The sequence below is a fragment of the Brachypodium distachyon genome, chromosome 3 (assembly GCF_000005505.3).
Source record: "Brachypodium distachyon strain Bd21 chromosome 3, Brachypodium_distachyon_v3.0, whole genome shotgun sequence".
Classification (NCBI taxonomy): domain Eukaryota; kingdom Viridiplantae; phylum Streptophyta; class Magnoliopsida; order Poales; family Poaceae; genus Brachypodium; species Brachypodium distachyon.
In genome coordinates, this window is record NC_016133.3 from 51,636,130 (window position 1) to 51,661,602 (window position 25,473).

Sequence of the window (25,473 nt, forward strand, 5' to 3'; positions counted from 1 at the left end):
TTCTCGGCGCGTGTCCTTGATAAATGGTAGCTAGCATGTCGGGGTGATTTGCGTCCGCTAATCTGCAAAAGCAGACAGACATGGCAGTTCAGTTGGTAAGTACTTCCTCCATCCATTTCACGGAAATGACGTCCACGTTTTTCGAGATCGAACTTTGATCAACGATTACATCAATACATGTAGGTTATATGTTACGAATTTTATATTGTTGGAAAGATTTTTAAAATATGAATCGAATGACATAATTTTGTAGCACAAAACCCTCAAATCGTTACCATAATTGTTGGTCATTCGTACGTGCCATTCTTTATGAAAAGGAGGAAATACTGTCGGCCTTTAAATCCGAGGTTTCGAAGGCATCACATGGCGAGAGTGATCCATGATCCATCCCGTCTCGCAATATCCGGGGTCACACTTGTCGTCTTGGTGGTTTGGGAGTGTCGGCGCCTCGCCTCGGGACCGACCATGCACGGCGCCGCATGGCCGGATTTAATTTACTCGTGCCCTACAGCGGGGTTTCGGCTGTGGACTATAGGGATTGGCGAGTCAGCTTCCGGAAGGGACCGACCATAACTGTAACAACAGTCCGGGAAGTTTGTCTTTCAGTTTTGGCTCCCGGCCCCGGCCGATGCCGTTGCGGTGCCCCATGTGACGCGAGTAAACAAGCGGACAGATGTAGACGTTTGGATGCACCGATGATGCAACATCTGCATTTGGTTGCAACTGACGGACTGGTTGGAGGGGTTATTTTAGGTCCACCTTGAAACATTTTTTTATACGAAAACACAGGTATTGTTGTGGACAGTGTGTTGGCAAACGGAAGCATGTGATTCCGGAATAAGCAGTAAAAATATCTCAAAATTATAAAAAAAAAAATGGGCGGAGAGGACCATTGATTTAGTAAAAATCATCAACAGAGATTACCAGATCAAACGGTGAGAACTTAAGATCGTTGTACAGCTCATGGCCGGAGTCATACCCTTTGCAAGATAAGTTGTAAAACTGTTTTTTCATCGACGAAACAACAAGAAAAAAGACCAAAAACACAAAAAAACGTGTCGCGAGAACCACTAACTCCATGGCATAGGCTGCAACATCTACACCAAGACAAGAAAGGAGGCCAGGACACCAATCTTCTAGACGACGACATCTACATCGCCAAGACGTCACCCAAAAACACACACTAACCTAACAAAAAAAAATAGCAAAATTATATGCCAGACGTCAATCCATGGTTCCCTTCGTCTCTCAATGCCAGATCGGTCACGAGAGACGAGAGGAACCGCCGGAAATTAAAACTTTCTCGAAAACGGTGACGGCTAGGGTTTTGTCTCCCGAGACAGGAAACAGAAGATTGGTAGCCGGCAGGTGTGCCATGGTCTGGTCCCTTCCAGTGTAAACAATTAGCCCAATAGCGAACCATTCTAACATCTGAAGGGAAAAACAGTCTTAGAGAAAGCTCTATAGTGTTCGCCAAAAAAAGGCCTACAATGACCCGGAGATCACTTCTCGCGAAAAAAAAAGAGGAGATCACGTGGACCTGAGGGCCAGGATGCGCTACGACATAGGCCGACTTCACAAGTTGGCCATGGCCTGCAGTGCAGGGCTAATGGGCTAGGCCGACACGTGGCTGACCGACGAGGGCTTATCCGGCTGTTTGGTGCCAAAGAAAGAGGCAGGATGTTGGGCTGGTCACGGGGTTGTGGAGAGGCGCGCGCCGGCACACAACGAGACGGACCGAGGAATGGCATGGCCCGGCACAGCTTAGCAGTTGGCACTGCGCGGGTGAAGTACGCGAAAATTTGTACTCCCGATAAGAGAAAAGAAAAAAAACGGTAAAAGTTGATCAGATGAACAATTGATTCGGTTTCTTTCATTTTAACAATATAATTAAGACAACGCAAGTTTTTTATTCAGACAAACCGGCAGAAGCAAGGTACAAAGTGTACAACAAGAACGACCATCTGACGTTTATTCCAAATATTCAAGGCGATGTGTACAGTACTAGATTTCCTTGGGCAGCATCAGGCCGGATCCTTGGAACTTGCTCTTGGTAACCTCATCGATCCTTCCAGCCATCTCCGGCGTGAGGTAGTTGTGCCAGTCTCCGACCAGGCCGCGCCGGAAGAACTCGTTGGGCATCTGCATCTCCATTATTTGGGTCGTCCCCGACCGGTTCACCTCCTGCTTGACCATGCTCCCCATCGCGCACGCCTCCACGATGTCCCTGTCCACCCCGGCCTCCTGCTCCTCCGCCGTGAACGGGCGTCCGATGAACTCGGCGAGGCGCTTAAGCTGGCCGAGCGTGTCGACAGTGAGCTCCTCGTAGGTCAGGAAGAGCACCTGGCCCGGGTTCTCGACGTGCCACCGCCAGTAGCCCAGAGCGTGCTCCCAGAACGGGCCATACGGCGAGACGCCGTCGCAGAACCGGCCGACCGCCTCGTCCATGTCCCACGGGGTCAGCGTGTTCATGAAGTGCCACAGCGACACGAAGCAGTCCTTGGGTTCACGGAACAAGTATACCACCTTGCAGCCCGACGCGGCGACGGAGGCCGGCAGCGATCCGGCCGGAATGTGCGTCGCGAAGAGCCGTGGAGAGGGGAGCGAGCTCAGGTCAGGGATCTGGTCCTTGGTGTAGAGCTGGGTCTCGAGGAAAGGAACCAGCTGGTGGGAGTTGTGGGAGGCGAGCTGCTGGAACAAATAAGACGAGCTGTTGTCGTCGTTGGTGCGGTTGGCCGCGGCGTAGAGGAGCGCCTTGATCCATGTAGTCCCGGCCTTTGGGATCGTGGCGAGGAGCACGTCGGTGCCGCGCGCCTCGAAGTGCTGCTGTGCGACGACGGCGCCGACCATCACCGGCAGGGCCATGTACCAGCCGTCGGGGTGGCGGTGGTAATCCATCACGATGCCCGTGGGAACGGTCTCGTAAGTGGACACCACCTGCCGGGCGTCCTCGTAAATTTCCTCGTGGGATTTTGCGTCGCTGGCTCTGGGACTGGGAGCAGCCATGCTGAATCGCTAGGGACTGGTACCGGCAGGATGTATGTACCAGCCGTCAGGGTGTACTTCAATTGCCGTCTTAGCGTGTATTTAGAGAGGAGCATTTTTACGGTCCCAGATACTCCACAAGCAGAGATGGTAGAACCAACCATTTCTAAGCGTTGATTTAACATGGTATATTAGTCATTTTCCCCTGCTAATTCAAAGATAAGTAATCTAAACTTTCCACCGTCGACCGGACCAGATCGAGCGGATCCTGTCGCTGCGACTGAGCTTCCAAATTTGGTGTAATCTCGTTGCCAACGGCGGCATGTTACTCGGGATCCACGTGAACATGATGTTGCTGACAAGAAGAGGGAGACTATTTATCTCCATGAATTCCAAGATTTTTATGCAAGAAAATTGCTACGCGTAGCAAAGCTGTGATTGCAACATGTGAATGCCTAATACAATCAAAGACGTTTGGCTTACTCTTCATGGTGATGCTGGAGACGGTTTTTTATACAAGAAAATTGCTACGCATAGCAAAACTAGTTTGCCATATTTTCGTTACTAATGATGCCGGAGACGATTTCTTCCTCGAGCCTCCTCGCCGGCATGCCAAGCCGCCACGGTCGCCATTAGTTGTTTCATGAGAGAATGGGAACCGAACGGATAAACATTTTTTAATAACAAGTTGATAGGATAATAATCCTCTTGATTACCCTTTTACCCCTAAATCCACAGTACTCCATTGTTTTTGGAGGTGGTACTCCTTGATGTTTTTATTGGAGTACCAGCTAAGATTGTCCACTAGATCAGCAAAAATGGATGGCTCATATTTATTTCGGGGTACTGTAAAATAGCTCTTAGAGAGAACTCGTACAAGTTTCCACTTTGCTCATTTCTTGTGGATAGAGGAAACAATCACTTCATAAAGTCAGCAAATCGGACGGGAAATATTTATCTACAACGCAGAGATCATTGTTCAGTAATTTATCTATAACGCAGAGATCATTGTCCACTGAACTGCTTTGTGCATAAAACACGCTACCGATCAGGATAACTTTTCCAATTCATCGCTTTCGGATTGGTGCTCTGATCATCAGTTAAGGGGCTCCGAGAGGAAGGATGCTGCTACTGCGATTACTCTTGTCTGTTGGTCTTTGATGGTGAAGCTCCCGGCTTACATGGCTTCTTTACTGCCTGGGGGTCCGAGATGAAGAATTGGAGCCTCGCTAAGTAGCTTTTACTAACGGGGTGATATGGAGAGACTCGGGTTAATCTGTAATAACTTTGGCCTCGATGTATTCTAGAATTTTTTTTAAGAGAAAAGGCAGGGCTTTCCCGGCCTTAAGAAACAGAATGCGTCATATCCGCCGGGTTTTACTAAAACTGAGTTTATTTGCGTGCATTCATACGGTGAATTCATACGGTGAGTGTATATGACTATTTGCGAACATGTGTTTGTGTTTCTTCAAAGAAAAAAACAGTGGATCATCGAGGAAGGGGTGATGGTTTCGTAGAGATGTGTGTGAGGCTTGATTGCCTGATTGGGACTTCCGTTGATCGGCTAATCACCAAAATTAGCTTGATGATGCATCAGATAGATAACATGCAGATTAATTAAGGTGATGCTCGTTGTTTTCTGGCTGAACCATAATCATGCATCCATGGGCGTAGAGTCTGTGTTAACTCATTGCTATTTCTGACAAAGAATAAGTACTAATTCAGGCATGAAGCAACCCACGATCTCTCTTAATTTTGATTACTGAACTATCTAGAAGCACCAGGACATTCAAGTCAACGAATGATCGCTATCAAAACAAGAAGTCAAGGAATGGATCGGACACGGTACTGGTGTTGTCACCAAATCGGACACGGCACGGTCCATCCATTTGCTTATGCACCGGAGACGGGACAGGTTCACAGGGATGGTTCAACGACTGAACTCCACATTGTGCTTCCAACTCGAGATGCAAATCGACCGGTTTAACACCGGCGTGTAATTTTGCTTCGGACCCACTCAGATCCATGAGAGCCTGCTACAAGCAGCCTTCATACATGTTCTTTTTTACCGTTAAACATGGATGGAGGACAAATGTTTTATGAGATATGGCGAACTCCTATTTATTTTAGAACGGAAACAAATAACATTCAGTCTTAACTACTATAAAAGAAGCGTTTGGTGGTGGTGATACGTCGCCCCATCCTCCCGTCGCATATGAGGGGGGCCCACTTTCAGCACCTTCCATCTCCCATTCTCCCACGCCTGATTAATCGGTGAGCTCCTGATCCAGTTCTTCTCGCGTCGTCGGCACCGAGTGAACCTTCACCCCCTCTCTCATCTGTGGAGATCCCGGTCTCTGGCTCCCTGCCCTTCGCTGAGGAAGTCTGGCCATTGCTGTTGCGGAGGATGTTGCCGTCGCAGATCCTCCAGATGCTCCAGCAGCCGAGATGGCCAGGAAGGGGAGAAAGGAGGTCGACGGCGCTGGCGAGTTTCCGGGCGGTGTGCACGTACGTATAAGGCCGAGCTCCCTACCCTTGTCCCCCTCTCTTTCTCAATCGCGGATGACGATGCAACCATGGAGCTCCGGCTCACCTCCATCAACGGCGGCTTGGTGCCCGAGAGCTCACCTCCGCCACTGGTCAAATCCCTAACGCCACCAGCGCCAATGAGTTCGCCGCTGCCATCCATGAAATCTCCTCCATTGCCCGCTCTAGTGAGCTCTTCCCCTCGATGGAAATATCCTCTTGTGATTTCTTCCGAGAAGTGCTCACCCTAGGATTTGATTGCTCAGTTGGTAGCCTTGCGGTATGGGTGCTGGACTGCCGGTTCGATTTGAAATTAGTAAAAATGGATCATCTAATTTTCTGAAGATAGAGTCCAAGTCTGTGTGCTCTGACAATTTTCAGCTGAGAGATCTATATTTGAAAATGGCTCAAGATTGGACTTGCTATCCACCTCACAAGTCAACCCTGCATCAGCTGAGAGATCTATATTTGAAATCAGTAAAAATGGATCATCTAATTTTCTGGCTAATAACAAAGTAAAAATGGCGGGCGGAGCTGCTGGAGAGGATAGAGTCCAAGTCTGTGTGCTCTGACAAAAATGGATGGCTGATCCATGGAATGTATGTTGGATTTAATGGACGATATGTAGCTGATGGATCATCTAATTTTCTGAAGATAGAATCCAAGTCTGTGTGCTCTAACAATTTTCAGCTGAGAGATCTATATTTGAAAATGGCTCAAGATTGGACTTGCTATCCACCTCACAAGTCAACCCTGCATCAGCCGAGAGATCTATATTTGAAATCAATAAAAATGGATCATCTAATTTTCTGGCTAATAACAAAGTAACAATGGCGGGCGGAGCTGCTGGAGAGGATAGAGTCCAAGTCTGTGTGCTCTAACAAAAATGGATGGCTGATCCATGGAATGTATGTTGGATTTAATGGACGATATGTAGCTGATTTTCTGGCAGTAACTCTATATGAAAACATAGTATATTACCTATACTTGTTGGAGTGTCGTATTAAGTAGCAAGATGGCCTATACAATTCATCAGAAGGCTCTCGTAATGATGTTAAAAGTGAGTTAACATTAGCCATGAGAGCTGCAGAAAATGAAGACGTAAAATTTTCTGAAAATTTTCGTGTTAGTGTGCTGAATTGCCTCACTGCTGCTATTGATCAAGCTGAGAATAGCTTCTTACGCATGGTTGAAGAAGATATGGATGAAATGCTGGACTTAGTTTCAGTTGGGGTGGATTGTATTGAAAGCATATTGGTTCTTTCTAAATGTTCTCTACATTTTTCTATGCAAAAAAATTCAGTTATTAAGCTACTCCTGTTCTATTACATTTCCAAATTCCAATGTCTAATGATGGATCACATTTGTTTCAAAAAGGCTGCATATCTGCAGACTCAGTTACAAATCAGTTCTTTTATGTATATCAAGCAACCTTCCAACCAATAATTATAATTTTGGCTCAGATTCAGGAGACACAATGTTTTTGGGTTTAAAACTTTAATTCGGATTGAAAAGATACAAATGATAGTTTTTAAGTTTGTTTCACTTTGGTTTCAGAGTTACAGACTAATTTCTCTATTGTTGGAGCGATCATTTTAGAAGTTTATATTTGATGCTTTTATATACGTTTTAACTAATTGTAGTCCCACATGCTGCTTCAGATTCTGAACCGAGTGATTTCAAACATAGATATTCAAACTGATGAATAAACTGCGGTATATGCTGAATTACTTTTGCGACACCCACCAGTCGAAACCTGATATTTCCAGAATGCGAGTATGTTGCAAAAGGGAAGATATTTAAGTACATGAGTTTCTCGTTTGCTCAATAAATTTAGTAAAAAAGAATCGGAACTGAAGAAACTAATATGGTGTTGCACCACATGGAGAGATCAATCTAATGAGCATAAACAGTAAAAATAAAGAATTAAAAAACAGTAAAAATAAAAAATTCATAGTAATGTGTTGACATTTAAAAAGAGAAAACGGAGTTGACAATATTATCACGGGACACTAAGGACTAAGGTACCACCGGTTTTTGTGAAAGAAAACAATGTAAACAAATGGATTTGTGTTCCGTAGCAATGTAAATGAATTTTTATATTTTATTATTCCGTTGCATCGTAAAGGCTCCTTCCTAGTATTTTCTATATATACAAAAAAATATTTTAATAATTTTGGTTTGTTTAAACTTTTTTGCAATTTATTTTTAGCATCTAATCATATATATTGACTAGTAACTAAATATCCGTGTGTTAGTACAATTTAAATTAATTTTAATCTTCTGTATTACATTAGTTCTTTAAATATTTGGGTCTTATTTATTAACTTTGTTCCAAATATTAATTAATATCTACCACATAGAATATATAGCAATGAATATAATTTGCAAACAGTTTCTACGTGCAGGAACAAACAAGTAACATCTCGAATTTTTATAATAGTAAATATATAGTTACATTTTTGTTTGTAAAGATATCTTCATATTTAACCCACCGAACTAAAAAAATCAAGTAGATATTTGACATAATAAAATAAGATTTTTCTACATACTTCTAGAGATACGTACATCAGCAAGAACTACAGAAGCCGAAACATGATTTGTCAAATCAGAACTTCTTATAACTTAATACAGAAAAATACAACACGTGATAATGATTCTGTATTGTCATTAAACAAGAATGCAGGTAAAAGAAAAAAAATTAAGGCAATAGTGAGCAATCGTGCATGGACATCAACTGTTGTATATAGCCAAAATAATTATATGAGAAACGTTTCATGAGCCGTGGTTAAAAGGGCGGGAAAATAGGCAAGTACAAGCAAAAGATAAATTCTTATTTACATGAGATGACATTATGCGAGTACCTCTTTTTTCACATGGGTCGTGCCTATGCGTGCCTTTCGCCTTAGCGGGACAGCACGGCACGACCCGTATATATGTGTTTGAAGACCGGGCCGAGCTAAGCCCGGTTAGTAGCGAAGCGAGCTGTTGGCCAGCTAATACACCTCTCCCTCTATCTACCCGTAATACCAGGTCTAATTTTTCAGAAACTTGTTAAATCTGTGACATGTGATGTTGCAAACGATGAAAATCTCATCTACTCTTTTGTTTGATCGTTCTAGGTTCCTCTATCGTGCAAAAAAAAAGTTCTCCGTTCCTCTGTTGGGTGGCAAAACAGATTGCTCTTAATCGATTCCAAGACATAAAACAACATCACCTGTCTTGTGGTTCTTCAGTTTGTCACCGACCCCTGTCTTCTCTCTTCATCTGGCGGTGACGACGGGAGCTGAGGCGGCAACCTCCACGGCAGCAACCTTCTACGACCACATCGTCCACTGATGCAGGTACCTCCTCCTTTCCTCTCGTTTGACGCTGCTACGTGGTGGCACTTCCGGCGCCAGGCCACCTCGACCTGCGCACCATGTTTGTTCCATTTCCTCCCGCAGTTCTCTTCTCCTAGGAAAGGTAGGGCTAACGATCAGATCAAATCCCCCTAATCTTATTAGGAATTTATTCCTAATCTTAGTCTAACTCGATGGACAACTAGGCCAGGCCAGATTAGATCTCGCAGGCTCGCTCCGTGGCTCGTCTTCCTCCTCACGCCAGCACCGCCACCGCTGCCGAGCGCCCCAGCCCCCTGGCTTGTCTTCCTCCACCGCAGGTTGATCTCCCCTCTCTCTCCTGACTGTTTTTCCTCCCATCACCCCACGAACGGATTCTACCCTTTAGCTCCCTGTTTCATCTTCCCCAATTCATAACTGAGGCAAAATCAAGGTGGGGCGGCTGCCCTACCTTGCCCTACCGGTAGGGATGTCAACAGCAGCTTAAACGGCACCGCGAAGCCCGCCTAGTATCCATTCTAGTGTGTTTTGGTACCCTATTTGCCTCCCGTTGCATGCCTGCATGCTTGACTGTTGCCTAAACGGACACTAAACGGGTTAAACGGGCCGCCGTTTACATCCTAACCTACCGGGTCCTCCGCCCGTGCTGCCAAACCATTCGCTTCGATACAACTTGTGTTCACGATGGTTATCCATCACGACAAAAATAAATCAATGATTTATCTAAATTTTCAGATCACGCATTTAAATTATTATATTGAACTTCAAAGAGACGAAAAATCTAAACTACTAATTTCCAATTAAAATATATTTTCAGATCGTGCCTGTTTACAAGAAAAATCATTATCCCGTAGTTTCATTTCCTTATAACTTCTCAATCCGATTATACAAAATTAATAAAATCGTGCACTTCTTTTTTAACAAATTGTTCACTCAAATAGGACTCTTGTTAAAGTAGACCAGCATGAGTTGTATGTGACTCTAAGGTTGTATGTTGTCAGATTTCTATATACAATATGATTCATCTGCACTCTTATGTTAGCCTACGTGGACAAGGACAAACATGGGCATGGTGGGCTCAGTGGCTCACGGTATATGCATTGCTGTAGGTAATTGAGAAAAAAAAGTGCAGTACAGTGTACTTCGATTTCAGCAGGTCAATGCTACTGTAGACAACAAACATGTACCAAGAGACGAGAATTCTCAAAGGTGACCTTGCTTCTAGATCTAATGTATAAACAATGGATGGAAGTGAATCACAGTTCATCATAAATGGGAGGAGGAGCGGGGGCATTTTGTGGGGCAGGTCCATGCTGCACTTTACCTACGATGTCTTCAGCTGATATTGAGCCTGATCTGATGGCATCAGCCAGCTTCTTCTGCAGTGTCAACAGGCCAATACGTCTTGAGACAACATAAAGAACCGCCAGGGAGAAAATGATGAACCCAATAGTCAGGACGATCCTGAAACAGATCTAGTTAGCAATTGGCCCAACCTGTATTGTTACTACACAGGCAGAAGTTGTCTCACAGATAGGAAATCAAATGCATAACAGAACAGCAGTAGGTACATCACTTAAACCCACTTGTTTCAGTACTTTTGTTTGACTGGAAAATTAGAACGCGGACTTCGCGGCCGCATCATACATCATTGGCAATGAGGCCGATTCTGAGCTCTACAATAGATTGATGGTACCTACATATCAAGAACATCCTGAAACGATTGATGGTACCTACCTATCAAGAACATCCTGAAAAGATATATGGTACCTACCTATCAAGAACATCCTGTCGTTGCATCGTGGAGAGCAAACTATGAGTACGTGTCAGCAAAGAGTGGTGTCCCTGATATTCCCCTTCAGCCTTTGCGAGAACACTTGTTGATTCATCTGCATAATTTTTAAATTAGCTCGCAGCTTGGCCTTGATAGTTCTGAAAATGCATTATACAATAGTAGAAAAATAAAATAGTTCTTATCATGTGTGCAACAAGAAGCACATAACTGTACCATAGTTTCTTAAGACTAACCAAAAAATATTCAGTAATCAAATACAGCACATTTGTGAGGGAAGCTTGACATTATATACACAAAACTAACTATAGCCATCCCAAATATCCATGTCAAATACAGCACATTTGTGAAGGAAATGAAGCAATACTGACCAAGAGATGCTAGCAAACCATTTAAATCTTCCAAAAAGGAAAAAAAAATACAAGTATGCCTCTTGAATATGGGCTTAATCACAGAAGAACTTACCAAAAGTTGACAAGGTATTGGCACTTCTTTCCACTTCCTGTCAACATCTATAATAGTTACTTTTAAATTTATGACCAAGAAATTATAAGCATGAGACATAAATAAACAAGCTCAAGCTCTAACCTGAACCATTAACTGCCGAGACCGAAGCAGGCTCTCGGTAATACTTTCTGCAGCGGATGTCATCCCAGCCTTTGTCCTACATCATTTAGTGGGTTAGTGTTCTAACAAACATAAATTATATAACTGGATAATGAATATAAAAGGATGGCTCTTTAATTAGTGAAAATGCAACTTTATTTTGAGATGATGGGACCGCTATCCAAATAAGAAAAACATCTGGTTCAAACTACTCTTACTGTGAAAACCCTGTGGAAACGACGTGTGGAGGTCTCTAAAAAGTAAAAATCTTTCAAATATAAAATATGCCGAGGAGCTGATGTTCTATTAACATGTAAAATTTGGAGATCAGACTCAATCACATTAGGTAGATGAAAAGAGACAGAAAACAAAAGTGGCAAACATTAAAAAATCAATGTTCATGCTGAATTTGTGTCTTTCCTAGCCGATATACTTACTTCATAAAAATATGGCATTCACTGCAGGGTTTTCACCTTAAGGGTGGTTTCCACCAGGAACTAATAATATCCTTAATATGCTACAAAGAAACCTGGACCACAAGTAAAAGACCTCATGCAATCAACTTACTGAAGAATACGTCTCTGGATGGTGGACTCTTCTCCACCACCGAGAAGAAGCTCCCTCTAGAGAAAGAACAATTAGAATGTGAGGGTGGCTTAAGTTACAGGCAAAAAAATGTTTTCCTTGGGCAATAAACAATCAAAATAATGGAGCATACTCTGAAGAAAAATCAAACACCTCTTTTTGAGCCGCTTTCCTAATGTTTGCTTTGGCTTGTAAATTAGCACTCCTCAAGCTCGCACGCAGCCTGCAGACATGAAATCACTAACTTAAAAAACAGTGCAAAGAGAAATGAGAAAAATCTAAGAATAGCTTACTCCTGATATTATTCCTTCAACGACCGTAAGGTTGCCTGGCCAGACTGCACTTCCTCAAAACTGGGCAGCTGCTCTGCCAGAAGATCGAGCCTGCACTGCAGTGCGTTGAGTAATTGCAGTGCATCCTGTGCAGAACCGTTCAACCTAGGAAGAGAACTTGCTTCTTCTGTCCCTTTTCCCATCTTCCCACAGGATTCAATTGCAGCAATGCAAACCTCAAGCTGTATAATCAGTTGGCTCCAGTCCTTCTTCAGGTTTTCAACGGCTTGTGTGACCACATCCATCCCAATATCTGAACAGGTAAATTCAGCAGACCCAACTGCTATTAGTGAAGTAATAAGTGGCCAACCAAGAGTAAATCGACAAAAAATAATGTTGAGTATCAAGTTTACCACGTAAATGGGAGATTTTCTTCCCTAATATTCACTTGGGCTAAGGAAAAGACAAGTTTTCTGTCGTAAGTACCAGAACATGAGCTTATGATCATAAGGAGGTGATGACCATATGTGAACATTTGCACGCGAGTTAAATTGAATATTACGTCCAAACATGAGCAGGACACAATAGAACTCCCCTGCCACTCAAATAATAATATGCCGTACTACCCATATCAAATGATATTAGTGAAAAACTACGAGCATACAGTGGAGATCACAGTAGAGGCATATACAGTTAAAATGACATGAATGATTAGCTATTTCTTGAAAATGATGGATTTGGTTACAAACAAGCTTGTAGCACCTTCTAAGAAAATTTTCATCAAGTATCCACATCTGGAACACTAAACATTAGACTGGAATTCCTGGGTTTAACAAGTCAAGCACACCAGAAGAAAATGAAAATGCGATGCAAACATCAAACACTGAAAGAGAGTTAACCATATAGTTGACGATTGGATAAGTTAATCAAGAAAATGAGAAGAAAAAAGGTATACACGTCACATGTTCGAAGCATGATCATGGCATGATAACAAACCACAAACAGTTTAAAGACAAAAAAATGGGGAAATGAGGCCAAATCATTCATCTGAGTTTCAAAGTATCAAGTAAAAGAACAGAGTAAATGGAATTTGATTGAACGCGCTGAACACAATTTAATATATGCAGTAAAAAGTTATTGTCACGACCACCAGATGCCGGGCACAAAGAACCCTACGAGGAAACATAACATGATATGCCATTCGCAAGTGTTGGTTGCATTACCATATAAGCATGTACAGATATACTTGATGATCTTTTATTACTCCCTCCGACCAGTATTACTTGTCTCAAATTTGCCCAAATACGGATGTATCTATGTGTAAAAAGTGTCTATATACATGTAATATTTCGACAAGTAATTCCGGCCGGAGGGAGTAAGTAAATTGCATAAAGTCATCAGTCAGTCGCAGGCATAGAGGGTTTGGTTTCATTAGCATGTTTAGAGATAACCATAAAATATAGCACAACAAAACGGTGCATTTTATATAGCTAGCCTAGACTAGACATTTTATAAATCGCAAAGATATGTCGAACAAACACTGAAATACAAGAAAAACGTTAAACAATGCCACTCTCACATGGCATTTTAAACCATGAGGCAGTAATGCTAGTATCTAGAAAATATATATAAGTGTTTCTATGCTCTTGCACTATTTTTGCATCAATCCCAAAGCATTTGTAATCACTTAACCCTTTGTCCATTCCTCGCACGATATCTTCTGACGTTCTTGTTCACCCGAGCTCAAACAGCACACACCAGCTAACGATCGATATAGGAGACCATCTGGTGGTAGGCAGTGAAAGCATGGTGTGCAGAGACATACTGAGTGAAGGCATGGCCAAAGACATTAACGGTCAGTCGGTCATGGCTGTGAAGGACGCCGCGTGTAGGAGCATGCTGTCGAGGGTGATGGTGTGCTAGAACCCAGAAGTAGAGGAGGTGTCAGAACTGAGTGCAACAATTGTGGATGCTCTCAACAGCGATTGCCTCTGGAGCTCTCTGTATGTTGGTGCAGTGCAGTTGTCTTCGCAGACGAGCGTGTCAGCGCAGGCAATACTTGCCTTTCATCCTTCTTGGAATCTGGGCGGAGAACCTCAGGAGTGTGTGCTTGGGTAGCTTCGAACAATTGTCTCGGAGCTTGGAGAGAAAGCAGTACGACCTTCTCGGATAGCATTTTTCTTTGGGATTTCTCATGCTTCGTCTCTACTAATAGAAGCACATGACTGGAGCAGCACGTTCCGAGGGGCAGAGGAGGTGACTCAAGGATAACACAGTCTTCTAGAGCAGCACTGAGACCATGGGCAAAGCGTGTGGTCAGTGGTAACATAAGGATGTCATCATGGAAGAGGTGCAGCAACAAAGAGATCCACTTTGCTAGAGTGTCTCCTCATGTCGCTCACTTCATCTCCTCTGTATCTGGTGTCTAGGACATACAAAAAAAAAAGCTCATCACTTAAGGCTGGAACAGGGGATGTCATATGGGTTGTGTAGATGGGTAGGGACGGCACAAGACAAACCCGTAATGGATATTGACTATTCAACATCCATTTAAAGTTTTCTCAAAAAGCATAGAAGAACTCCTCAAATATATATCAGTAATATCACAACCTAAAGATGGTTTAGATTGCAGGTGGGTTACGGTAAGCCTTGCAAAAATACTATGAGCCATGGATATATGTGTAGTCTATAGTCCTTCAACATTAAAATCTTGCCAGAAATCAGCAAGAAAAAGTTACACCAAACAGAAAACGCCATCTATAATTAGTGACCTCATCTTGCTGCCCAGTGTCCACCCAGCCGGAAAAAAACGCATAATAATCGAAATTACACCAATCATTTTGAGCGTAATGACTTAAGCAGAACCTAACATATTTCAGTATCTGAGATTTAACCGGATAAAAAAAAGGATGGTAAGCAAGGAGGCAAGATCAGAAATATGCCCCTTAAAAATTAAAATCATGGCATTAGGGGAATGCCATTGGATCGTTGAAATTAGGATATGCCGCTCCAGATTACCGTTGTTTGAAACGTAACATTTCACCCCATTTCCTCCTATTTCTGTTCTTCATCAACGTTTTTAGATCGAGGCACACATGCATCGTCCCCAACTCCCAATTGAGTGCAACAGCGTGGGTGCGCTAACTGAGGTGGATCTAGATATTGTGCTAAGAGTGCACCGGCACACCCAGAAGTTGTGAGGGCTTTAGCTAATCGCTGAATGAAAGCGAAACAAGCTCATACCTCAAGACCTAATGGCCAACGATTGCGGACGGGGTGAACCGGTGAAGACAGCAGGGATGAGACGTCCCGATGGGGTGGAACGGGGTGGGTAATAGCGGCGACGCGCGCGAGAGGCGGAGAGGTAGAGCCGGCGCGGCGGCGGCCCGGCAGGGCGGATTGAGGGGTCGGCGCAGACGCTGAGTGCCTGAGTTACGGGGCAGACGTACGCCACGCGGTGGTACACTGTAGGAGAGAGAAAACGACGGCAGCCCTGGGTCGGCCGGACTGGGTTAACGGGTTGGGCTGTAATAAGACAAGCGGTAAATGTGAAAATGGTCTTTTTTTTTGGAAGGTGGGTGCAACTGGACTTACAAACCAATTGGGCTTCTTGTTTGATACGGTGTTTTCAACCCAAACTTAGCTTCCATCTGGCACCGGGCCATCTACTCTATCCGGGCTTTGGACGGACCACGAGCAAGGTACCTGTCGTAGCACTTCTCTAGACTAGCCCACCATAAACATTGAGAATTTGAGACACGACAATTGATGATGTGCTAGTATCTAAAGCCAGTTTTGGATATTCAAATGTTCAGACACATGTTTTTACTGTTTGTTTTGTGTCGTATAGGGATTTTGAACTAGACCCCAATTGGTATAAGTTATCCCTGGTTTTCTGATTGAGTCTGTTCTATCAGAATTATTATCGTCAATGGAATAAAGGCCTTGGGTGATAGTTTCAAAAAACAAAATGGCTCCTATGAGGACTTCATCTGTGCCACCACTAGTGGGAGTGACGAGGAGCTATCAGATGGCTCCTATGACTTTTGACAGCACGGATGAAGTCGTGTTCTATTTTTTTTAAAAGCATGGCTTAATTCTAATTCTTCTATATCCGGTGATCGTCATGCTAGACCACTTGTCCTTAAAAGTTCTTCGCTATGGTAAATTAACGGGCCATATGAAATATTAGATGGCTCCTATAAGGACTTCATCTGTTCCGCCACTAGTGGGAGTGACGAGGAACTATTAGATGGCTCCTATGAGTACTTTTGACAGCACAAATGAAGTCGTCGTTCTATTTTAAAAAAAAGCATGGCTTAATAATTATAATTCTTCTACATCCGGTGATCATCATGCTAGACCACTTGTCATTAAAAGTTCTTCGCTATGGTACATTAACGGGCCATATGTAACATTCTTACGTGAACTATACGAAAAGTCTACGATGTCTAAAATAGTTTGAACATGCTTTGTGGTGCGGAGTTTGAATTGGGTGAATATGCGCACGGGGAAGCCGCGTCCAGCGCGATCTTGAGTTTGAATTGGGAGTTTGAAAAGGGATGTAACGAACGGCACCGAAGCCGCGTCCAGCGCGATCTTGATGCGCGCGTCACCGTTGGAACTACTCTAGTGCGAATCTTTCAAGTTCGCGTACATGCAGGGGCGATTGCGGCAGAAGCGATTGCAGCCATACAAGGTAAAGCGATCCAATTCTATTCTAGTTCACTGCACCACTATCTTTAGTAGTGGCATGCAGATATATACGTTCCACTATCTTTAGTAGTGCATGCAAATATATACGTGCCACGACATCATCCCTCCCGCCTAGTTTCCTTCCGATGCGTGCCACTGTCCAAATAAACGCCGAGGTCCGATCATGGCCATGGTCATGGAAAACCAGCAGCCGGTGGCGCCGCAGATGCGGATGATCCCAGCGCCGCCGCCACGCCCCCCTCCCCCGCCGCCGCCGGTGCCACCCCAAGTGTTCAAGCATCATTGCAAGGTGTGCAAGAAGGGGTTCATGTGTGGGCGCGCGCTCGGCGGGCACATGAGGGCGCACGGGATCGCCGACGTCGATGGGCTTAGCGTGGAAGAAGACATGCTCGACGACGATGATTCGGAGCCGTACGGCGAATCTTCTGATCAGGCTGGGAGTCCGTCAACAACGACGACAAAAAGAATGTACGGGCTCCGCGCCAACCCGGGCCGGCTAAGGAATTGTCGGGTGTGCGAGAATTGTGGGAAGGAGTTCACCTCGTGGAAGTCGCTGCTCGATCATGGCAGGTGCAGCTTTGGCGAGGACGACGAAGGCCTAGACGGTGAAGGCTCGTTGCGTTCCTCATCACCTCGTAATGGCATGGAGGATGAGGAAGAGGAAGAAGAAGAGGGAGATGTGGCGTTGGCCTCCGGGTGGTCCAAGGGGAAACGTTCACGCCGAGCCAAGGTGATGCTCCTTGGGAGCGGCACCAGAACCGAGCTGCAGCATTTGCCGCCCGCTTCGAGCGAGGAGGAGGACCTGGCCAATTGCCTCGTCATGCTCTCCTCGTCCCGTGTCACACAGCCAACTGATGTCATTGCGGACGTCGACCAAGCCGAGTCGTGTGCATCGGCGAGTAAGGACGAGGAGATGATCAGGAACAAGTTCCTTCTGCCCCAGCCAATCTCGATCATAGCACCCATTGCAGCATCAGCAACGCAGACGATGAAGTTTCCCGTGCCTCATCCCGTGCCGCAACAGGTTGTGGTGGCACAGCACGTACCAGCCGTCCCGCGCGGCTTGTTCGAATGCAAGGCATGCAAGAAGGTGTTTACGTCGCATCAGGCTCTCGGCGGGCATCGTGCCAGCCACAAGAAAGTGAAGGGGTGTTTCGCCGCCAAGCTAGAGAGCAGCCGCAACGAGACTGCTGCCGCCGCTCATCAACATCATCAGTCTGTCGCAACAGCTACTCACTACGACAGTAACACCAAGGCCAGCATCAGCGAGGTCGTAGATACCAGCACCACGGACCTCAAAACTTCTGCCAGTGTGGATGCCAATGCTGACGGTGGCAAGGTGTCGACGAGCGGCGGCGAAATTGTGATCGTGGCCACCACAGCGGCGCCGGAGACGGGCATCGCTGACGTCGCCCCGGCGGCACCATCCTCCGCCCTGGCGCCGTTCAAGAAGAAGGGGAAGGTGCACGAGTGCTCCATCTGCCACCGCGTGTTCACCTCGGGGCAAGCGCTGGGCGGCCACAAGCGGTGCCACTGGCTCACGTCGAGCGCGACGGACCCGGCCGCCGCCTGCACGGTGGCCAAGCTCCAGAGCACCGTGGTTCCAGACCACCTCATGGCCGCCATGTGCCACCACCTCACCCTCGGCCGGCCGATGTTCGACGTCGCAGCCGACCAGCGCATCCTCGACCTCAACGTGCCAACGAACCCGTCGTCGACGGCTGTCGACCAGGCCGCAGCAGCCATCGCCGCGAGGCAGGCCGCGGAGCTCAACGACATCCCGCTGTGCCTCAACGCGCCGGCGTCCATGTACGTGCAGTCCTGGACGGGGCACAGCAACGCGAGCCACGTGAACAAGACCGGCACGAGCAGCCGCAACGACGCGGCGGGCGGCGGGGGCGCGGCCACGGAGGACGAGGCGGACAGCACCAGTGCCAAGAGGGCCAAGATTGGCGACCTCAAGGACATGAAGGTCGCGGGGGAGTCGTTGCCGTGGCTGCAGGTTGGCATCGGCATCTCGTCGTCCGAGTGCAAAGACAAGACTGCTCAGGATCAGGAGTGATCCGAGGAATTAATTTCACAGCGCCCAGGTCACGCCAAGTCGCCAATTGATTAATCTCATTAAACTACTAATCAAGTAATTAGCTTTTTGACTTTTCTTGAGTATATAGTGTAAGTACGTACTTATATATATTAATTATCATATATATGATCGGTATATGCGATAAAGTATATACGAATGTAATATATTGCTAATTTAGAGATTGATTTCCCTGTGCGTACGGCATTCCAATTTCCAGGGAACGTACTACTGGGGACTGTAAATATGCAAAGCAGCAGCCTTTTTTCCAACAGGTTTCTTACAGTCCAATTCTTTCAGAAGCCTTGGATTTTTTTCCTTTATTCTCCATTTTGTAATTGGTTGATAAATTTGTTGCTCCTGAGGAGTGTCTGGGCCAATATATATGCAATATTATTTTGACACCGACATATATATGCAAAATTAAATTACGCTTTAGGTCGCCTCAATTCAGGCCGCGTCCTAATGTCAGCGCCACCCCCCGCCCGCCCCCGCTATACTTACCCAATCCAAACCAAATTGACCCATCTACTTCCTTCGTTTGATCTCTGCCAACGTATCCTATGTCTGTTTGACATCAAAGAAAGTGACGAAGGGATAGATTGGAGCTCTGCTTTCGCTTCCAATGGGAATGTTGACTGACAATTTAATGTTGAATCCCTGAGCATGGCAGTTTGTAAATAGTGTGTTACTACCTCCGATCCTAAATTGTTGTCAAAATATTACATGTATCTAGACACTTTTCATGAATAGATACATCCATATTTGGACAAATTTAAGACAAGAATTTAATATCGGATGGAGTATAAGTTATTTCTTCCTCGTTTTTTTAAAGGAGGATGGAACCTGCGGCCTTTGCATCAAAATAATGCACACAACCACGTTTTATTAATTTATTAACAAGCCTGACAAAAGAAAATACATCGATCAAACAAGCCGAAGCCACCAAATTATGCCTGCAAGCCTGATGAAGGGGTGGCCATTATCTAGGCCGCATGCCCTGACCACATACAACCGGCTAACCTCGAAATCCGGAGGCCACAAAGGCACAATCGGTCTAGCAAATCCTCCGCGTGTGCTGACTGCTCATGCTCCAGAAATAGCTGCCACCATCTTCCACTAACTCATCTTCAAGACAAGATCGAAGCATTCCAACTTGTAAGGCCTGGCATCGAAGAGGCAAGCAAGATCCACCCACCAACGCCTCAAAGAAGGAAAGAGACGCCCATGAACCTCACCGTCGTCGTCGGATTAGTTGACCAAGGGTTTCCCCCGGTACCAACACCACCAGGAGGCTAAACACGGACTGCCAGATCCGGCAAGGAGGAAGGAGTCCGCCGCCGCCTGCCACCACGAGAGCAAGGACGTTGCTGCCACTGGGAGAAGCGCTGCCTAAAGGCAAGGCCTCCCGCAGGTGCCATGGTGTGTGCCGCCTCCAGGGAAGGGCAGCCTAAGCCGCCACCCCCAAAGTCGAGGCCAGGCACCATGGGGCCCCGCCCCTGCCATCAGAGCCCTGCCTTCGTTGCCGGGGCGGCAACTGGCGAGCCCACCGCCGCAGTAGAGCCGCCCGCGCTGCCGATGCATAACGCGGAACTGCCGAAGGAGCAGAGCGGAGCCCCGCCGCCGCCGCCGCCAAGCGGGCTTTGCCCGACGGCGCGTGCCGACGACGGCGAGGGAGGGGTCTGTTGGTGGCGCTCTAGGGTTTCGTGGGTTTGGGGGTCATCTTGAGAAACACCTCAAATGCATTCGTTCTATGTATCTCTCAACTTTTTAGCATCAGTCTATTGTTTGCGTGAATAGCATTTCCAATAGTTTGTGTGTTTATTTTGGAGTTAAACTGTCCATGCCATCAACCAACAATACATTATAGAAATATTCTAATGTATTGTACCTTAATTGTCCAACTGAAGATGAGATAATATAAGTGTTTGCTCTGTCATTTCGTCCTGGAGCTTGTATATAGGTTAGAGTATGTAAAATACACAAAGTTTGCTCTGTCCAATTAAAGATGAGAGAATAAACGTGTTTGCTCTATATTTAGAAAAAATAAACGTGTTTGCTCTGTCATTTCGTCTTGGAGCTTGCATAGGTTAGAGTATGTAAAAATGTAAAATACACGAAGTTTGCCAGATACACGCTTCACTCCCTCCGGTTCATAGATAAGATAAATTTTAGACATGGGAAGAAAAAAATACACCTGAAAGTGCCGATGTCCAAAAGGGCACTTATTCATGAACTAATTCATATTGTATCATATGTATAATACCAGTGAAATTATGATATTTTTGGAACAATTTTACAGAAAAATATACTAAGATTTTGAACTTTTCAGTCTAAATAGTTGAAACAGTATGAACAATCAAACTTTTAAAAACTAAATTAAATGTATGTCTAAAATGTCACTTATTTGGACTGGACGGATTATTCGCAGTGTTGCTAACAATTGAATATTTGAATTGACCAGCTGTTCTGTAGATTTTAAATCACTCCTCGCCCTCAGAAGATTTCTCCACGTAAATCATCAAATTGCGCATGTTGATTTGTTAATTAAGACGATGCTTATTGTTAGTTACACTCGTTTCTCGCTGCATCCATTCAACCTTCACGTTGAACATGAAAAGCTGAAGTAATAAATTATCTTCAAGCCAATGGGGAGGGTGTGTGTTCCGACGTACTGTATGTAAATAGGTTGATCAAACAAATGATTCCGTCAGAATATGGGAAATGGTGCTAATCCCATATACTCCATCAAACAAAACAGCATACTTCTTGACAGGAAAATTTCAAAACGCAATGAATTCCGTCGCCGGGACTTGAACCCGGGTCTCTCGGGTGAGAGCCGAGTATCCTAACCACCTAGACTACGACGGATTTTGTTGCAAAATCGCTTCTTTCCTTATTTCGTCAGACAATCCTCGTATTTTTGACGTCTCCTGAGTCCTGATTGCTCACATTTTTCTTTCTCTTTTAGGCCGGAGGAGTTGAAAACAAATACGGAGTACCTCTTAATTCTGTGCTAGAGATTGATTAATCGGTTCGATTGCTTAGGTTCACGCAAGAGATGTCTTGAGATGTTCTAGCTTTGTTTATACAAAAATCTATCCGCATCTACACTTTCAAATCCATTTCATTAAATTCACAATACTATATATCTTCATAGCGTATTTGATATTATAAATATAAATATTATTAGCATATTTTTCTATGAATTTGCTAAATGTAACACATCCTGTAGCACACACACCATGAAGAATTGGAGCATGGGCATTGTTGTCGTATGAAACACATGCACTGAGTGAAGATCGGTAGGGTAAGAGGGGCTGCGCTCACCCATGACACGCACACCGTGAGAAGTCGAAGGAAAGGGTTCATACTCGCCATGTGCCACGCACGCTGCAAAGAGTTCAAAAGGATCACACCACGACGGTAGAAGGCACGATATGAAGAGTAAGAGGGGTGTTGCTCATGTGCCCATGGTAGGCACACGACAAGAGCCCCAATGACATGTTGACCACAAAGAGTTGGAGAATAAAGCCACTCTCACCTCATTGAAGGCACAACCTGGAGAGTAGGAGGCAAGGCCGCCCCTACAATTTTGGTGCTAAATCAAATTTGAGGACCTAAAAATTGATTCTCAGAAGAATTTTTTTTAATTATTTCACACCATATCTATCAAAGGCACCCTTTTAGGTTTGCGGCATTGAACTACGGCTTCTAGTCTTTTTTTTTCATCTTTCACTTTCATAACTAGAATCACATCCCCTAATTCTAGAAGACATGATGAGGATAAGGAAATAAACATCTCCTGTCTTAGAAACCTAAGACCCGAACAAAAGCTAATTACCCAATATCGCCTATAAGTTGCAAGACGAGGAAAGGAAAAAAAAAATCCTAACCAGCTTGAATCAAGGTTGGTGATGGCGATCGACCGATTGTGCCAGACTGCTTGAGCCGCAGGGCGATGTTTTTTTATCTGAAGCAATCGGCGGCTGGGAGAATTAGATGGCCAAGCGGACTTTGTTTTGTTTCTCGGGGTGACCGTGGTGTGGGCTTTGCTCCTTTTCTCTCCTGCTGCCATGGGTGTTGCCTTCTATTCTTCTATATTTACGATAATCATGGACGATAATTAACAAGCTATTAGTACTAGTTAGGGCCCCAAAAAAAGTGGGAGCCCTGTGCCATGGCCCACTCCGTCTCTGCCGCTACACAGGCCTAGTAGGAGGAAAGAAACAACGTGCACCCATGGTAGGCAAACTGTGAAGAACAGAAGGAAAACACGAATGCAAGAAAGGAAGGAAAGCACCTAGTGATTATGCACACTATGAAAAGTTTGGAGAATATGATCATGCTCATCCTGGGATGAAAAGGTTGTGCAAAGTATTTGGAGAAGAGTAGTGTTGTTTGATCGAAAACTCCCAGTTCAAACAATCCGTTATCTCCTAGCCTAAGTTCGTCCCCCGTCATGTTCACCCGTGAGGCACTCCATGAAGACTTGGGATCAATCATGTTCACAATGTGACAAGTACGTCATGCATAATGCATAATTGCAAGAGGGGAAGGAAGCACACATGCCAAGTGACATGTACGCTAGGAAAAGTTTGTAGGAGTGTATGCGTCGTTCCTCTCGTGACAACTTTGGGATGCGTATTTGAGGAGGATTGAACAAACCACGTGCAAGTTTGCACGCCACATAGAGTAAGTATTGACAGTTTGTCATATCTGAGAACAACCGTAAAGATATAGTCAATATTAATAATTATTTATAACTACGCGTCATAAAAATTACATACCTATATCCCGCGAAAATAGGCAATCGTAGATATTTGCATACTAGTTAAAGGCTGTAAAATATCAAGCAGCACATCCGTGATTTGATATGCTGAGCAAAAGCCAGGGAGCACAGAAAGCCCCAGCATCCAGCAATGGAAAGTGTCAACGCGAAATTGAAAAATAAATGAAAAACTGACAAAAATAAATGAAAAAAGGAAAATAAATAGGAAAGAGAAGCTCGGCTGTTCCGCTATATTCTAACTTCCTCCGCAGCTCTCTCGTTTGCTCCCGTCCATCCTCCTCGCCCTTGTAGTTCCTGCCACGCTTTCCCCGAACTCCCCAAGCTCTCGCCATGACAAAGACCACATGCAAGCTCTGCTCCCGCCGCTTCGCTAGCCCCCGCGCGCTAGCCGGGCACATGCGCTCCCACTCCCTCGCCGCCGCCGCCGCCGCGAAGCAGCAGCAGATCTCCTCGGCGTCCTCCGCGTCCACCTCCTTCATCGCCGCCGCCGCAAACGACGAGGCCGTCGGCTTCAAGAAGCCCCTCCCAATCTACGCGCTCCGGGAGAATCCGAAGCGCAGCCTGCGCGTCTCCGACGCCGGCTTCTCGGATCACGAGAGCGAGGCCGAGTCCACCGCGCCCCGCGGCAAGCGCGCGCACGCCGCCGCCGCTGAGCCGCTGAGCTCGGTGTCGGACGCGGCCACGCCGGAGGAGGACGTGGCGCTGTCCCTCATGATGCTCTCCCGCGATTCCTGGCCGTCGTCGGTGGGAGACTACTGGGACGACGACGACGGGAGCGACGGCGACGGCGGCGGCTACGCGCTCCCCGCTCCTGATCCGGCGCCGCCGGTGGTGGAGAAGCGGACGCGGTTCCAGTGCGGCGCGTGCAAGAAGGTGTTCCGATCCTACCAGGCGCTCGGGGGCCACCGCGCCAGTCACGTGCGCGGCGGCAGGGGCGGATGCTGTGCGCCTCCCGTCGTCGCTTCTCCTCCTCCTCCGCAGCCGCCATTGGTGGAACGCGACGCGGACGAAGCCATGGAGGACGGGAAGGGGCAGCCGCGAGAGTGCCCCTACTGCTACCGCGCGTTCGCCTCCGGGAAAGCTCTTGGCGGCCACAAGAGGTCCCATGTGTGCTCCGCCGCCGCGGCCGCCGCCGCCGCAGCAGCAGCAGCACAGGCAGAGGAGGCCGCTGCTCCTCGGGACCCGATCAAAGCCTTTGGCATGATCGATCTGAACGTCGCGCTGCCCGTCGAGGATGTGGAGCTCTCTGCCGTGTCAGATCCCCGCTTTTCCTCCAATCCAGGTTCTTAGAAGCAAGCAGGATTGCCACCATGCCGGTTAATTCCAATTGAGGAGGTGATCTGAGGTGAGGCATTGGGGACATGATTCGAAGAAACTAGAAGGTAAAAAAGAAGAAAAACAGAACCATCTTTGGTAGGTTTTGATGGTAGCCAATTTGCCCGTACATTCCGTTTCATTGCTCTTCGTTTAGAATGTTAAATTAAAATTGTTGATGTTCCTTTTGTTATTATATACCTGTTTCAAGCTATATGGAATTGTTTTAGATTTGAGCTCTGGTTGTTTTTTGATCTGATTCTAGCAATGGATCTTTAGCTGAACCATCAGAAATTCCGCATGAAGGAATGGATTTTTAGCCGAACCATGAGAACAGTAGCATGCTAGTAGAAACAAAAGCACAAAAGAATGGCAGTGGAGTGGAGTCGTAGACTTGCTAGCTAGCTTTTGCATAGTGTCCAAAGCCACAATAACAATTGTCCAGTACTCCTGCTGCTTTGCTC

At 45.8% G+C, this 25,473-nt stretch overlaps 3 protein-coding genes, 1 non-coding gene and 1 pseudogene across 4 annotated transcripts; 2 read left to right on the plus strand and 3 right to left on the minus strand.

The window, feature by feature from the left end:
- Positions 1 to 1,890: 1,890 nt before the first annotated feature.
- Positions 1,891 to 3,114, minus strand: LOC100836782 (cytosolic sulfotransferase 13). Its single transcript, XM_010238538.3, has one exon. It carries the CDS (start codon positions 3,004 to 3,006, stop codon positions 2,005 to 2,007), a length of 1,002 nt encoding a protein of 333 aa, XP_010236840.1. The 5' UTR covers positions 3,007 to 3,114; the 3' UTR covers positions 1,891 to 2,004.
- A 6,824-nt stretch (positions 3,115 to 9,938) lies between these two features.
- On the minus strand, positions 9,939 to 15,598 carry LOC100825304 (annotated as a pseudogene).
- A 1,388-nt stretch (positions 15,599 to 16,986) lies between these two features.
- Positions 16,987 to 18,984, plus strand: LOC100837092. Its single transcript, XM_003572731.3, has one exon. It carries the CDS (start codon positions 16,987 to 16,989, stop codon positions 18,883 to 18,885), a length of 1,899 nt encoding a protein of 632 aa, XP_003572779.1. The 3' UTR covers positions 18,886 to 18,984.
- Positions 18,985 to 21,701: 2,717 nt separating this feature from the next.
- Positions 21,702 to 21,774, minus strand: TRNAE-CUC. The gene has a single exon. It is a non-coding gene; the product is annotated as a tRNA-Glu (tRNA).
- Positions 21,775 to 23,705: 1,931 nt separating this feature from the next.
- LOC100825610 (zinc finger protein ZAT1) lies at positions 23,706 to 25,188 on the plus strand. The gene has a single exon (XM_003569985.4). It carries the CDS (start codon positions 24,026 to 24,028, stop codon positions 24,983 to 24,985), a length of 960 nt encoding a protein of 319 aa, XP_003570033.1. The 5' UTR covers positions 23,706 to 24,025; the 3' UTR covers positions 24,986 to 25,188.
- The last annotated feature ends 285 nt before the right edge of the window (positions 25,189 to 25,473 follow it).